Source organism: Brassica oleracea, chromosome C9, assembly GCF_000695525.1.
Source record: "Brassica oleracea var. oleracea cultivar TO1000 chromosome C9, BOL, whole genome shotgun sequence".
Taxonomy (NCBI): domain Eukaryota; kingdom Viridiplantae; phylum Streptophyta; class Magnoliopsida; order Brassicales; family Brassicaceae; genus Brassica; species Brassica oleracea.
Genome location: NC_027756.1, coordinates 46,664,951 through 46,681,662, shown reverse-complemented (window position 1 = coordinate 46,681,662; position 16,712 = coordinate 46,664,951). Strand labels below are relative to the sequence as shown.

Here is a 16,712-nt window from a genome sequence, read left to right as displayed (position 1 = left end):
AACTCCTAAAATACACAAAACCATAGCTTCAAAGACTATATATATAAGAAAATATAAAAACCTTAAAACATTAGAGATAATTATCCCAATAATAAATAAAATTTTGAATAATTAGAATATTCTCTCTCCATATCCACCACTGAATGAACACTCAATATGAAGGTATATGGACTTGTCCTTGTCATGTAAACCAACGTAACCAACTCGTAAACAATCCTACTGAGACTGGTTCTGGGTGAGGCAATGATGATTCTTGCTCTTCTTTGTTCATCCATCACTGAGATGACCTCGAGAAAACCTTCAGAGCTAGGGGAAGATAGTCAGCAAGCTTGGTGTTTTCAATAGGGAGCCCGATACAACCACCTGGCGCAAAGATTTGTCCAAATGCAGATTGGCAAAAAAGTTATGAAGAGATTTAGTTCTAGATGGAAAGCCCAGCTAGTATATGATCTTGATCCCATTAGCTCTCAATAGCTGTTTTTTTTCAGTGGTCACAATGAGTTCCAGAACCAAACCGCTGTGATCGCTTCACTATGACACCAAGTTGTTTTATTTTATCAACATAATCAGGAACAACAGGAACTTTCAGATCCAGAAATCTCTCCTTTACCAAACCTACAATCATGCATCTTCATATGCTTATGAACTATAACTTGAGACAGGAGTTGTTCTTACAAATGCAACTTTGCTATTACTGTTCAAGTGTCCCTAGTGTGTTTAGATTGACTTCTCTTCTTGGAAAATTAATCTGCACAGAATCACAAAATATATAACAACATGACAGTTCCCTTATATCTCTACAGAAGGCTGAACCTCATTCGTTTCTTGCTCCTTGTCTCTGCATCATCATCACGTCTAGATTTGTCCCCTTCTTGAGTTTTATCTACATCATCCTTTATATCTCCTCAACCCCATCATTATCACCATCGCCAGCTTTATCATCCTCATCCTCATCACGTCCAGATTCTTCTTCGTCCTCCAAAAGCTGTACACCACAATCTTTCACTTTCCATTTCTTATAAAACACTTTGAAGTGAAACACAAGCTCACTGAAAGTGGCTTCTTCAGCTTCAGGGCAATCCTGGTCTAGACAAGAAGAATCTTCAAATGTATACAGACGTTCCTCCCATCCACATATATAAGGCATGTCGCGCTGATTTGATCCATATTGGACAGTGAGGCCCTTCTGTTTGCCCCTAAACCTACAAGACACACACATCGATAACTGCTTCTCCTCTCCATGGTCATCAACGTCATCAAATAAATAATTAAGGCTCCAAGAGACAATGTCTTCATCATCCACGAGATTAATATTGACTCTTGAGAGCAATATGCAAGCTTTGAATCTAAGGGATGGAGGAAGAGGTCCTGGAGTCTGATTGATCTTTAGGAAACCTGAAGTAGCTCGGTAAGTGAAGTGTGCAGGCACTTCTACACCAGGTACGAGCGTAGATTCATCACTTTCAACTTTGTTCCCATCATCATTGGCTGTCAATAATAGAATCAGGGAACAAAAGTCGTACACCGCAGCCTTTCACCTTCCAGATGTTACCATGGAACAGGAACTCAAACAGAAGCTCGCTCAAGGTGGCTTCTCCGGCTTCATCAGGGAAATCCTGGTTTAGACATAAAGAATCTTCAAATATATACAGATGGTCTTCATAGACTAAACGTTTACACGGCATATGGTGCTGATTTGATCCATATTGCATAGTGAGATCATTCTGTTTACCTATGACACGACAAGTCACACCACCCATCATTAGAACCACAGACATGGAAGTATTGCATGTTGACAGCAAGATGCAAGCTTTGAATCTCAAGGATGAAGGAAGAGGTCTTGGAGTCAGATTGATTGTCAGGGAACCTGAGTCAGCTTGGTGAGGGAAGAGTGCAGGCACTTCTTCACCCGGTAATAACACATATTTGCAGTCTGATGTGTGGATGGGCCTTCTCGCGTTTCGACTCAGGCCATAACAGCCAGCAAAGTTTAGGCAAATATTTGGATTATGAAAAGAAGAGTCTATTCTCTTCAAGTATAAACAGTCTTCTGCATCTATATATAGAAGTGAGTCTGGAAGCGGTGGAAGTGCTTCGAGATAAGGGCATTCTGTGACGTCAAGCTTGATGAGCCCTGAGAGACATGTGATGCAATCTGAAATAGTGTAGATATCATAACTCCGTAACCATAATGATAGCGCCTTCTTCGTGGGTAGACATCTCGGTAAAAGGTAGTGAACTTCGAAGTCTGATAGTAATCTCCAACTGCGCTTCGAGTCAGGGCCCTCCCACTTGATTACTGCTTCAAATACATCAATAAGATCCACCTTATCATGCTCACTTTGGCCACTTTTTCGCAGACCAAGAAACTCAAGATTCTCCAACTTAGAAATATTGGGAGATATCTTTTCCAGATTCTTGCATCCAAACATAATTAGTTTACGCAGACGAGACAGATTCTCAATCGATGGAGGAATTTCCTTTATCCTTGTCTTGCACAATACCAACTCTTCAATGCTGTCAGGAACATTTGGGAACTCCTTGAGGTTTCTACACCCAGACATATCCAATTTCTTAAGACAAGGCCAATTAGATCTGATTGATGATGGCACTTCCCATATCGCACTCCAGCTCAGATCGACTTCTTTCAAACTCGAGCAACCACGGAGTTTTTGCAGACTTGACCAACCATCTTTCCAACCCGTGCACTGAGTGAGGTCCAGTTTCTCGAGATTGATTAACCTACTCATAGAAGAGGGGAGATCCTTCAAAAGAAAGCAACGGCTAAGTATGCACCTTTTTAGCTTAGTGGCATTGCCAATAGTGCTTGTGAGCTCTAACAAACGTATGCACTCGGAGAGAACTAGTTCCTCGAGACTCGTTGCATTTGTGAGATCTGGAATCTCTTTCAGATACTTACAGTTACTCAAAACCAACCGCTTGAGTCGCTGGAGAGGCTATACAAAAAAGAGATAAAGCTTTAGAGAAATGATTAATCATGCTTTACACACATTACAATACAACAAAGTGCTGACTATTTTTACCTTAATTCCATCCCAAAGCTTCTCAAGTTTGCTGTCTGTCATGATAAGTTCAACAAGAAACTTGCCAGAGAACTTGGAAGGCAAAAATGTCAATGGACATCTGGGCCACTCTAGAAGTCTGAGTTTGTCGGGAAGACAGCTGAGGCCTTCAGGTATGCGCACGGTCTTAGAGTCGATTACTAGGAGCTGGAGATTCTTCATCCCTTTGAAGGCACTTTTACTTATTTGGATATCCTCCCTTCCCCATCTGTCTAACATTATGCCTAGAATTTCTCCAGTACCCTAGAATAGATTATTCAAAAAGAAGTTAACCTCAGCTTAAGAAAACCAATTGGAGACAGAAGACTAGAGAGAAACTTACAGCATCTTCATCTTCAAGTAATTCAGAAATATCCTTTGCATCCATCAAGAACTGTCGCTTTCCAGGCTCCTTCAAAGACTCTTTTTTGACAATTTCTCTACCCATTTGTTGCAGTAATTTGTGCATCTTTACGTATCTGTATGGATCGTATCCGGATTCTGTGTATATGAGACTTTTCTGCTCCAAGTTATGAAGCCCATGGCCGACATCCAAATCACAATCTTCAAGAAGACTTTTAAGGCGATCAACTTTGAAACCAACACAGAAACATGCAATATACAGAAAAAGAGTTCGGTCTCTATCACAAGGTAAGCCGTTGTAGCCAAACATTAGAATTGATTCAATTCCTTCCGACTTGAGCCTTGGTACTGCATTTCTCCACTCGTCCCTGGACATTCCTCGTAGAGACGATCCCAAGACTCTCAGGGCCAGAGGAAGACGACCAGCAAGTTTAGTAACTTCCTGAGCCAGCTTATAAAAATCATACAGATAATCCAACTGATAATCGGAGCCAGGGAGAGAGGACATCTCAATACTTTTTCTGATATCAAGATAGAATTGGTTTCGCAAAGGTTTGACAGTTCTCATCTCAGGACCATAATCTAGAGACTTTTGATCGAAAGCATATTGGCAGAAGATCTCAAATCCTCTGATATCAAGAGAGTATTGGTTGTGCAAAGCTCTGGCAATTATCGTCGCAGGACCATAATCTAGAGACTTGTGAACAAAAGCATATTGGCATAAGATCTGCATTGCCTCAACTTGATTTGGAAGTCTCATATTGTAAATACATTCGATGCGTTGTGCCTTGAGAAGTTTTCTATCTTCGGTTGTAATGATAATAACACTTCCGGGTCCAAACCAATCAGCCTTTTTTGCCATTGCCTCTAGTTTGAACAAGCAATCCATTTCATCAAGAACAATCAACACTTTTTTGCCTCTCAGCCTTTGCTCAGCCACTCCCAAATGACCAACCTTACTATCCGTTTGGTCGAAAAGCCGAGACAGTAACTCTTTCTGCCAATCCAACTGAAATTGATGATGGGAGCCACCGAGAACAGGCATCTCTTTACTTCCTCTGATATCCTCAATAAACGTGCTGAACGCAAAATCAGGAGATAACCGGTCGTACAAAGCTTTGGCAGTGCTCGTCTTACCAATCCCAGCAGGACCCACGATCCCTATGAACTTAACTTTAGCATCAGATTGTTGGCTCAACAAGCACTTTATCTCCGTGATACGAGCTTCCATGCCAACAAAGTGATCAAAATCTTTTGATGGTGTAAGCCCCAACACTTTCATAAGATATACGGCAATTTTGTTGATCAAATCAGCTTCACTGTGCCTAACAGAGCCGAACCATTGAAAAACAGACATCATGAGAAGGGTATACAGATAATAAGGTAGTGGGAAGTAAAAGGGAACGAACCATCTGCTAGAGTCATAACCAGCTATATTGGCTACATCCACCAAAGCTTGTCTCCATGCCTTCACCTTCTTTTCTTCTTTTCCCACACAGGTTATGTTAAAGGCCTTTCCGAAATCTCCGGTCTGCTTCCTAACATCAGTTGGATTCACTCCATAGAAAATGGTTATCACTTTTAGTTGATTCCTTTCGCTGCCCTCCATGATTTCCTCCAACTCATCTGGCTCCTTTACCCTGCCCTCCATGCTTTCCTCCAACTCATATGGCTCCTTTACCCTGTCCTTCATGATCTCCACCAACTCATCCAAACACCAGCTTGAAGAAGCGTAGTTAGGGGAGAGCAAGACAATGGCAATCCTTGATTCTCTGATCGCTTTTACGAGCTCGGGGCCGATATGTTTGCCTCGATCAATCCCGTCATCATTGAAAGTTTTGATTCCCTTATTTCCGAGCTCTTTTTTAAGGTGACTAAGAAAGCCTTTGCGCACGTCTCCTCCACAGAAGCTCGGGAAGACATCATGCGTCCAAGTGAGAGAAGAAGAAGAAGAATCCATGAATTGAGAGGGCACTCAAGAAACTGAAGAACAGGATCACAATAATGATTTCGAAAAAAGAGAGAAATAACAACAATGACGCAAAACCACACAAAAGAATCCAAAGACGAGTAAATAGATAACAAGAGACGAGTTGAGAGAAGATTCAACGATGACACATGACCACGTAAAAGAGTCCGAATAGATAAGGAGAGACGAGTGGGGAGGAAGGTTCATGGAAGATTCAAAGATGTCGACATTTAATAAATTTAGGTAATCCTTCAACTTCCCCATTTATTATGAATTGCTCCTTCCCTTTTTCTTATTTCGCGTTGAATAGTAACCAAATGTTCTGGTTCAAGGTTTTGGATAGGCTTATCCTCGGTTTTGAACAGTGAGCATTTTCAGAGATTCCACTGGTTTGCTGGGAAGATAAATTTTAATTTTGACAGACCCCAAGAAAAGAGATGCACAGGGAATGACTGCTTTGTCTTAGGTGAGCTTCCAGGAAAACCGGGGAGTAGAAACTTTACATGGCCATGATCCTTTATCTCCTGCGAGCCCCTTGAACAGGGTCCTTTACGTTCTTTTACTTCAACCACTGATTTTCCTGGAGTCTTTTTCATCTTAGGCAATGGTTTCTTGACCAATTCAGTCTTCTTTAAGGGCTTCGCTTTCTCTGAACCTGTGAGACTCAGAGTTGCTTCCTTGCCTTTATCACTCACTGTCTTCAAAGTCCCTCCTTTCAACTCTGCTTTTGCTCTCTTAGCCATGGCCTGTAGAGTAGTAAAAGACTGTTTCTTCCTAGCTTAATCCCAGGAAGATACTTGACATTTTCCTAATCAAAAAACCAAGAAAGCATCTTTGTTTATGTAATCTATAGGGCTTGAAGCATCTTTGGTTAAGTACTCTGCACTTGAAGAAAACAGAGTTTCAATCATAGAGAGGCAGAAGAAATATACTTGATCAAGAGCAAACTCCAAAGAAACAATAAACTTGATCAAGAACCAAATGATCCTCTCATCTCCATTGCAACAGCATTGCACATAAGCAGTGTCACTAAAAGCTGATGCTGTTTCTGAACAACCGGGAATATCGCAGCTAAAGAAAAATCACCATCATCAGATCAAATAAAAAAAACAAAAATAGGAACAATGAAGGAGAGATGATTACTGGCTTGTTTCTTCTTGTTGGGAGTGCCACTGCGTTGGAGAATCTCGAGAGACATGAGCCCCAAAGTCAGACCAGGCATGATTCCCGCGAACAGGAAGAGGAAAGAAGAGACGCCTGCGTAGTCTTTCAAGACGTTTTAATGTGACTTTGATCGAAACAGATCGATCAAAGCTTCTTCTTCGACGAGAATCTACATCGCACAAGCGACAGAAGAGAAGGAAGAGAAAGAACAGGTGAAACTCAGATCTATCTTCTACCCAATAATGTTTTGACACGTGCCTCAGATAGACGTGTCTTAGAGCATGTTTATCCCACAAACCCGTCTCTTAATTTATTTTTAATAGTATTTTAGGAGTTAATTTTGGCAAGAAACATGATTAATAACCTTGATACTTTTCTTCCCTCCATTGCAAGTCTCTTATTTTAGGTTCTTAAAAAAAATTATTAAACTTTTTTTTATAATTTATTTTTTATTACATAAAACATAATAAAAAAAAATATATATTCAACATAAATTTTTAAACTAAAACATGAAACAAAGATTTGTAAATTAAACGAGAATTATTTGAAAGAAGCATCCGAGCTCAGTTGTTGTCTTCATCACGTTCAAATTAAACCATACATGTTCAACTAAATCATCTTTCAGTTGCTGATGCATCTGTCTATCACGAATTCTAGTTCAAACACCCATCATATTGGCGATATTTATAGGGATATCTGTAGAATACGTGAGATCTACATGTGAACTTCTGTGGTCTTCTCCTTGTTGGAACTCCGAGACATCAAATTGGGTGTATCCATCTTGTTTGTCTTCTACTATCATATTATGGAGTATGATACATGCTCGCATTATCTTTCCAATTTTGACTTTATCCCAAAAAGGGGCTGGATTTTTAACAATGGCGAAGCGAGCTTGCAAGACTCCAAAAGCACGATTGACATCCTTTCGGACAGCTTCTTGACGCTGAGCAAATAAAACTGCTTTCGGCCCTTGTGGTATTGGAATAGATTGGATAAAAGTTGCCCATTTCTGATAAATACAATCGGTGGTGAGATAGTAGGCCATATGATATTCTCTTCCATTGACATAGTAAATAACTTCCAGGGCATGACCCCTTATAATATCATCAAAAACATGTGAGTGATCAAGAACATTGATATCGTTTAATGTAGCTGGAGTTCCAAAAAATGAGTGTCATATCCAAAGATCATATGAAACAATCGCCTCTAAAACGATCGTTGATATTCCGGAACCACGAGAATATTGCCCTTTCCAAGCGGTGGAAAAATTCTTCCACTCCCAATGCATAGAGGCGATGCTTCCTATCATCCCGGAAAATCCAATATGCTCCCCAATATCAAGTAGACGTTGAAGATCACCTGATGTTGGTCTTCTTAGGTATTCATCGCCAAATAAATTGATTATTCCTTCTACAAAATTCTCCAAACATAACCGAGTTGTAGTTTCACCGAGCCTAAGGTATTCGTCGACCGTATCAGCCGCAATACCATACGCCAAGACACGAATAGCCGCCATTCATTTTTGGAATGAAGAAAGACTAAGCCTCCCAAGACCACCTTCCCTTTGACGAAAGTATTGAACTTCATTAGAGAGTCGATCAACAATATGCATGAACAATGGCTTGTTCATTCTAAATCGTCGACGGAAAAGATTTTGAAGATAGGTTGGAGTTTCACTGAAATAATCATTCCACAAACGTACATAGCCTGCTTCACGATTTCTTTCGATAGAAACTCGTTTTTTCCTTCTCTTCCTTGCTTCCTCCTGATCAACATGATGATGCAAAGATTCTCCAACGTTTGATCAAAACTTTCATCATCTACTTCCTCTAAATTGTTATGAGATGAAGATGCCATAGATGATTTTGTGATGAGTTTGTGAATAGATGAGTTGTGATGAATTTGTGAATCGATGAGATGAGTTGTGATGCGTTTGTAATGACTTTGTGAAAACAAGAGATGAGTTGGTGAAGAAGTGAAGAAGTGATATGAGATGAGACGAGGCGAGAAGTGAAGAAGTGATATGAGATGAGACGAGAAGTGAAGAACTGATATGAGATGAGATGAGTTTGGTGACTTTATAATACAAGTGACACCTGTGATCAATAATACATACAAGACCCGTGATCATAATACATACAACACCCGTGCATAATACATACAAGACCCGTGAAATTGCAACACCCATGCATAATACACGTGATCAACACCATGCATAATACATACAAGACCTGTGATCACCCGTAACACAACCGAGTACATCTCCCGTGACCTGACACAACCAAGTTGAAATTACAATATGCTGAAGACAACACCCGTAACCTGACACAACAGAGTACATCTCATTCTAGCTACTCCGTCACATACAACACCCGTGAATCTTCAACTGAATACGGTAGCGGGAACACTCAGTACTACCAGTGCCACGTATTTTATTCGTTTGAAACATAACATGGTATGTGGCTCTGATGGTAATGAGTAGTCTCATTACCTTATTATCATGCGATGATCTCACTCTTCTCAAGCAGTCTTCTTCACCTGAGACAATGACATATAACATGTAATTAATATCAAGTTAGAACACAAGAAAGCGTTACCAAGAACTAGAAACAGAGATCACAGAAACAAGAACAATCATTACAATAGAAACCAAACTAAGCCGAGAAACATGAAAGCATTAACATGAAAACATGAAAATTCATTAAGCCGAGGAACAAGAAAGCAGTTTAACAAAATGAAAATCCAACAACCCGAGAAACATTAATCAAGAACAAGACACATTTTAAACTTTTTAAGATCTTACACCGAGACTAAGACCGAGACCCACACTTAGAGCTTAAACCGATGCTAAGACCGAGACCCACACTTAAACGAAGTAGACATCAACTCATTTATGAGCTTCTTCTTCAAAGCTTCCTCATAATCAGCTAGCGGCACTTGTTTTGCAACAAGACTCTCAAGTAGCTTCATCTTGGAGAGCTTTTCCTTCATTGACAAATCCTCTTGCTTGATGCTCCACATAGTTTGCAAGGCAGAGAGCTCCTTCCCATCACCCATCGGCTTCTTACCTCGCTCTTGCTGCCTTTACACCTAGGGGACGGATGGTTCCTTCATCATCAACAGCTTGAGAGCTTGCTGAATCAAAACCGTCATCACATTTTCTTTTTTTGGAGCTTCCTTCATTTTTAACCGTGGAGAGCTCACACCACTTCTGGTCATTGCAGAGCTCTTTCCACGCATTTTCAAGCGTGAACTTCTTCTTATAGGAGTTGTAAAAAATTTCATGGGCTACTTTGAGAACATCATTCTCGTTTTGCCCACTACTCTTCTCTCTGGTTGCAGCCTCGTAAGCACCACAGAACTTTCACACTAAATCTTTTATTTTGTGCCACCTCTGCTTACATTGCGAGGACTCTCTTTTTTTACACCCAGCTAGTTTGGGACTCGCCGAGAAGTACGCTGCTATGCGTTTCCAGAAGGCAACAGAGCGTTGCTCATTCCCGACCACGGGGTCTTTACTCGTGTTTAGCCACGAGCTTATGAGAACGACATCGTCTGTTGGTGTCCACGCCCTTCTTGGTGTACGCGCTGTAGAACTATCTTGTTCGAAGTTAGAACCTTCTGAAGCTTGCGTGCCAAAGAGAGGAATAGAAGAAGATTCTAAACCGATGGAAGATTGTTGTTGACTTTGAAGAATATCAACAAAATTGCAAGATAGATATGGATTAGAATCCATATCTGAAAGTTGATGAGAAGAGAGATGGAAGTTAAGATAACAAAGTAAGAAGAGAAGAGAGGCGTGTTTAGGAGTTGTAAAAAGAAGAGAAGAAACGAGTAAATTTAAAGAAGAGAGAAAGAAAGGAACATTTGAGAACGCTGAGATAAGAAGCATTGATCACACCCACAACCAATTCGAGTAGACATATATCTAATTCATTTATAACACTTAAACCAGCTTCACAACCACAATTGTTTAATCACACCTAACAGAACATAGTTTCCTAGCTAACCATTAATCACACAACATACAGAAGCCATTTATAATCAACAGAAACCATAAACGTACACTGACCAACTCATTAATTGCCAAGATTCAATTCATCACAGACGCTAACTCAATTCAACTCTATTCAACTCTATGCAACTCTATTCAGTTCATCACAGACGATAACAGATTGCCAAGTTTGTTACACTAACCTTGTTTTGTAATTGGAGTCCTTTGATCGATGAACCTTCCCCGTGTCTCTTTCCAAGCAACAAATGCAAAACATATTTGATCCTCTCCATCTCACAACGGCAAACACAGAAACAAATTTTTTTATCAACAGACAGAAAACAAATCTAAATTAATAAACTACCAGCAAGCATATCACAATTAATCGAACACAACAAACCAATCAATCTACAGACAGTATCGAACTGAACAAACAAATCAATATCGTAACAGAAGAACCACAATCTCAGACATCATTTGTTCAAAAACAAGAAACATAAGCTTTACCTTTTGATCCGAGGAGAGCCACCGCAGAGAGCTCCGTCGCCGTCGTAGAGAGCCATCGCGAGACAGAATCGAACCGACAAAACAAATCAAACATGCGATCAGAACAAGAAGAAGCCTAATCAAAGACATGCATGAAATAAGAACACAAGAACAAATGATTACCTTTCGATTGGAGGAGAGGCGGAGAGAGATAGAGACGCGGCATCGTCGAGGAGAGGGAGAGAGACGGGTATCGTCGAGAAGAGGGAGAGGGACGGGGTCCCCTCGAGGAGAGGGAGAGAGACGAGGTGTTGTCGAGGTGAGAGACAGAGACGCGGAGTCGTCGAGAGATCATCGATTGATTCTGCTTGATTCCGTCGAGGAGAGGGTGAGAGACGACAAGTACAGCGACAACAACGCCGATTGATTCCATCGACGAGAGATCACCGCTTGATTCCGTCGAGTCGACGCGAGAGAGTGAGATCACGAGAGAGAGAGAGAGAGAGAGAGAGAGAGAGAGAGAGAGAAGCGGAGTCGACGATGAATGACCAAACGAGAGGTTTGGCTTTGTCTCGGGAGAGAAAGAGCCATCAATGCGTGACACATGTTAAGAAGAGACGACTCTTCAATGCCCAATTTAAGCGACATCTTCACCTTAATTACATATTTATCTTTTATTTTTAATCCTAAAAACACTAACCCCCCCTTTAAAGACCCCGATAATCCTGCTCTTAACTCTCTTAATTAAGAGACGTGTCTTACGTTTTCATCAATTTTTCTTTTCTTTTAATTCATAACTGGTTGTGCGGGTGTTTGTTTCTATTTATTTGTATATAATTTTTTTACAATTTTAAATTGGTATATTATATAATATATATATAAGGTGTGTCTATCACTTTTTAAAACATAATAATTTTATTAGAACGTGGTGTAAACTGTCCAGAAAGCTGAGTGTCTACAGAAGCTCGAGGTGTTGCCGTGCATGGAAGCTATACATGCAGCTTGACATGTAGAAGCACGAGGTGGATCGATCAAGCACGAGGTGTCTCCGCGCATGCAACCGAAGCATGCGACCAGCCATGTGTGTGAAGCTGTGGCGCCTTGCATGAGTAGCAGTCATGCAGCCTGACATCTGGGAGGAGTGGTGGCATCCTGCATGTGTCCTGGACATGCAGCCAGCCATGTGGAGCACGAGGTGCCGCCGCGCATGCGTCCGGCGCCATGCGAAGCGACACACGGGCTGCCACCAACCTGAAGCTGATTGGTTGCTGTCTCCTATAAATACCCCAAACCCCCAGATCATTTCAACACATCCAGACCTGTCCAAACCAAGTTAAAAACATGAGAGAAAAGTAGAAAAAGAAAGCAAGTGATTCCGAGCTATTTCGAGAGTTTTAGAGAGTTTTCGAGGTCAGCTCTATACTGATTTCGAGTCGATGCCTAGGGAAGGTTCTGTCCAACTGAATTCGTCCAGGACAGTCCGTTCGTTTGATGATCAAGTGGAGGTACCGTCCAGAGTTAGTTCAGATCCATGGGTTTCAGATCAGTTGAAGTTCTGCTCGATACTCCGCCAGGAAGTCCGAAGAACTGTCGAGAAGCTATAGGAGGTTATGTCCGAGTCTAGATCAGCCTGTTGAGGCCTGTCAGATTCTTCATGGTGAATCCGAGGTTGTGTCCAAGACAAGATCAGTCCAGTCCACTCCAGTCATGTCGTCAATTGGGTTTTTGCCAAGTCTTCTCAGATCAACCAGCTGCTTATCGGCAAAGAACACTGTGAGTTATGATCAATTGATTGCTGACTTGTTTTCATGCAGGTTTCCGTTACTTGGAAGTTGGATCATGGCAGGGGGCCGGGTCTAACTGAGTAACAGTTTGATTAGTTAATTGTTGAGGTTTGGTTGACTGAGTTGATAGCATGCTTAGTTATTGCTTGAGAACCGTAGTAGCATGCTAATGGTTAGGTTGATTGGTTAGTTAGCGAATGCTTGTTTGTTAATTAATACTTGTTGATTGAGGTTAGTCAGCTCTTGGTAAGGGAGCGACTAACTGGTTGAGTTGTTTAGTGATGATATTGTTGTTAGTATTGTAGATTTAGAGTGTATTGGCCATATAGCATTTGTGTAACCCACAATGCTAGGCATGTTTGAGATGGATTAGTGTTTCCTCGACCTCGTACCTAGCGGGTTTAAGGAAACCCCTTATTCGCTGGATCGAGAACACTCAGAGAGATGGGGTCATGACCTATGGCTGAGTGGTTGCACGATGGGGTAGTGACGGACAGTGACCCAAACGTACTGTGGGCCGTGTTTGGTTGAAAGTTCCTTCTTCTGGCCTTTGTGGTAGGGAGATAGGATATTGCCGAGGATAGAGGAGGAACACTAAGTCACAAAGGGCCCTAGTTATAGTGTAGAGGGTGTAGAGGGTTGTTGAACCCTAGATTGATTTGAGTTTGAGTTGAAGTGGTTAGCAAGTCATTAGCGGTTATGATTTCATATCGTTAATTATCTTGCTATTATTATCTGTTGCGTATTTCTGAGAATGCTTATTTATTGAATTGGACTGATTTGTTGTTAGGTGAACCTCTCGCTTTAGATTGTTTGGGGTGGGATAGCGAGGGGTTGTATTTGTTAGTTGGGGATCATAATTCACTGAGTAACATTAGGTTACTCATCCAACTCCGTTGTCCGTTTTGCAGGTCGCTTTAGGTAAGGATGATCGGATAGCTGGGTACTGGACGTTAGGACCGCCGGAGTAGATTTTCATGCCTTTTGTTAACGGTATTGTGGATTTGTGTTTAGTACTCGATTTGGCATTAGGCCGGGACCGCTCTCAAATTATATCAATGTATGGATATTTCTCGAATCAATAAAAGTAATTGTTTTATATGCGCTTCATGAGTACTCTGATATTTGACTAGTCCGGTCTAACACAACGTTAGGTCATGGTACGGGTTGAAAAGCCTTAGGCCTCGATCTAACGGAAAACGCTAACTCTAGGTACGGGTTGAAAAACCTTCGCCTTGATTAGCGGGACGAGTTAGTGGATGAACTGGTCTAAGTCGTGGAGTAATTTTTGTGACTTGACTGGATCGTCTCTACCCATCACGTAGCGCTTCCGGACCATGGTGTTGGGTTGGACGGTCAGTCATGTTCTTGTTTGATTGTTGGCTGGCCGGTTGACTCATTCATCTCTAACCCTGGGTGTTGGACGGTCGATCGGTCATGTTCTTGTTTGATTGTTGGCCGGTTGATCAACTATATCTCTAGGATGGTTCGGGGTGTTACACTCGTGGCTTTTGAGAGATCTGGGATCTCTTTCAGATACTGAGACTTACTCAAAACCATCCGCTTGAGGCGCTGGAGAGGCTATACAAAAGAAAAAAGAACCTTTAGAAAAATGACTGATCTTGATCTACACTCAATACAATACAAAAAAATAAGGGCTGACTATTTTTACTTTGATTCCATTCTCAAGTTTGCTGTCTATCATGATAAGTTCGACAAGAAACTTGCCAGTTACTAGAGTCGACTAGTAGAAACTGGAGATTCTTCATCCGTTGGAAGGCACTTTTACTCATTTGGATATCCTCTCTCCTTGCTTCTACCTTTATGCCTATAACATTTCCAGTCCCCTAGAATAGAGTACTCAAAAATAAGTTAATCTCAGCTTTAAAAAACCAAGGAAACAAAGAAACATACAGTATCTTCGTCTTCAAATAAATCAGAAATATCCTCGGTATCCATCAAGAACTGTCGCTCTCCAATCTCCTTCGCCTTTTTCTTAACAATATCTCTACCCATTTGTTGCAGTAATGTGTGCATCTTTACGTATCCGTATCCTGGGGATATGAGACTTTTCTGCTCTAAGTTATGAAGTCCGTGGTCGACATCCAAATCACAATCTTCAAGACAACGTTTAACGCGATCAACCCCGAAATGAACAAAGAAACATGCAATATACAGAAAGAGATCTCTATCTTTATCATCACTTAAGCCGTTGTAGCCAAACATTAGAATTGATTCAATTCCTTCGTCAAGGCTAGACTTGAGCCTTGGTAGTGTACTTATCCACTCGTCCCTGGACATTCCTCGTAGATACGATCCCAAGACTCTCAGGGCCAGAGGAAGACGACCAGCAAGTTCAGTAACTCCCCGAGCAAGCTTATAAAATTCATACAGATAATCCAACTGAAATCTATAATCAGAGCCAGGGAGAGAAGACATCTCAGTACTTCCTCTGATATCAAGAAAGAATTGGTTAGTGGGGAGTAAAAGTGAACGAACCATCTGCTAGAGTCATAACCAGCTATTTTGCCGACATCCACCAAAGCTTTCTTCCATGCCTCCTTCACACCTTCTGTTCTTTCCTCAGAGGTTTTGTTAAAGGCCTCTCCGAAAGCTCCAGTCTGCTTCCCAACATCAGATGGATCCACTCCATAGAAAATAGTTATTACTGTTTGTTGCTCCCTTTCTCTGCAATTCATGATTTCCACCAATTCATCCAAACACCATATGGAAGAAGCGTAGTTAGGGGATAGCAAGAAAACAGCAACCCTTGATTCTTTGATCGCTTGGACGAGCTCGGGAGCGATAGACTGGCCTCGCTCAATGTTATTATCAATAAAAGGACTGATTCCTTTGCTTTCGAGCTTTACCAGTAAGTGACTAAGAAAGTTTTTGCGCACGTCTTCTCCACGGAAGCTCGGGAAGATATCATGCTTCCATAAGAGAGAAGAAGAAGCCATGAATAGAGAAAGCACTCAAGAAACAGAAGAACAGGATCACAAATGATTTCAGCAAAGAGAGAAATAACAAGCAAAACCACACAAAAGAATCCAAAGACGAGTAAAGAGATCAGAAGAGACGAGTGGAGAGGAATATTCAACGATGACACAGAACCGCATAAAAGAGTCCAAAAACGAGTAAATACATAAGAAGAGACGAGTGGAGAGGAAGATTCATGGAAGTTTCAACGATGTTATCTTTTAATAAATTTGTAATCCTTCAACTTCCCATTTATTATGAATAGCTTAGCTCCTCGCCTTTTTCTTATTTCATCATATGATATCTTCCTGTGTTTCTTTAACTTTTGCCCTCTTTCAGAAAGGAACAAGCTTTGAATGCATACAATGTTCTAGTTCAAGGTTTCGGGATTTAGATAGGTTTGGGCATCAGCTCGAGTGGCTTATCTAGATTCAAATACTATTTTCAGATATTCCAGTTCATTTTTTAGATTTTCAACTTTTTTGGATACCCCTGAAGCTTTGGAACACATGGTTTCTCGACGATGGCAACAGTGACAAAGATGAACAATCTGCCATTGGGAAGCTAAAAGTAATAAGATCTTATTGTTTTGTTGTAAAGGTAGGTACAATTCTTGATGGATGATACATCTCTAAACTTTAAATTGGCTTATACTCTTCTTAATTGGGTCAAGACTTTGAGACACGCTTGACTTTGTGGCTTTTGTTTGCGTCTACAGACAAGTTTTGAATTGAGTCGTGGAAACAAAAAGTAAAGCTTCACTGAGAAAGTAACTATCCGTCAACGTCTGCGGTAACTATGTTTCGAGCTGAAGCTATATGAAGCAACGGAACGTTTGAGTTAATCGAGACATCTCATAGATAGGCTGCTGACTTACCATCTATGGGGGTGTACTTTCACTCTGTTATGAA

The 16,712-nt window shown here is 41.0% G+C and overlaps 2 protein-coding genes across 6 annotated transcripts; both read right to left on the bottom strand.

Moving 5' to 3' along the window:
- Positions 1-534: 534 nt before the first annotated feature.
- Positions 535-6,849, bottom strand: LOC106317379 (disease resistance protein TAO1-like). Its single transcript, XM_013755208.1, is given in 5 exon segments — positions 535-1,479; positions 1,481-2,957; positions 3,045-3,326; positions 3,406-4,750; positions 4,835-6,849. Coding segments are annotated over 5 exon segments (4,239 nt in total). The 5' UTR covers positions 5,386-6,849; the 3' UTR covers positions 535-895.
- Positions 6,850-11,931: 5,082 nt separating this feature from the next.
- LOC106317377 (disease resistance protein TAO1-like) lies at positions 11,932-16,163 on the bottom strand. 5 transcript variants are annotated; one of them, XM_013755207.1, is made up of 4 exons: positions 14,737-16,163; positions 14,551-14,669; positions 14,373-14,403; positions 11,932-12,357 (listed from the first exon to the last, which is right to left on the bottom strand). In XM_013755207.1, the coding sequence occupies exons 1-3, from the start codon at positions 15,322-15,324 to the stop codon at positions 14,373-14,375; spliced, it is 738 nt and encodes a 245-aa protein (XP_013610661.1). In that variant the 5' UTR covers positions 15,325-16,163; the 3' UTR covers positions 11,932-12,357. The 5 variants fall into 5 exon arrangements, 3 of the variants coding, with proteins under 3 accessions (XP_013610661.1, XP_013610659.1, XP_013610660.1); XR_001265118.1 differs by having other exon boundaries at positions 14,495-16,163; XR_001265117.1 differs by lacking the exon at positions 11,932-12,357 and having other exon boundaries at positions 13,140-14,403; positions 14,495-15,232; positions 15,322-16,163.
- Positions 16,164-16,712: the final 549 nt, after the last annotated feature.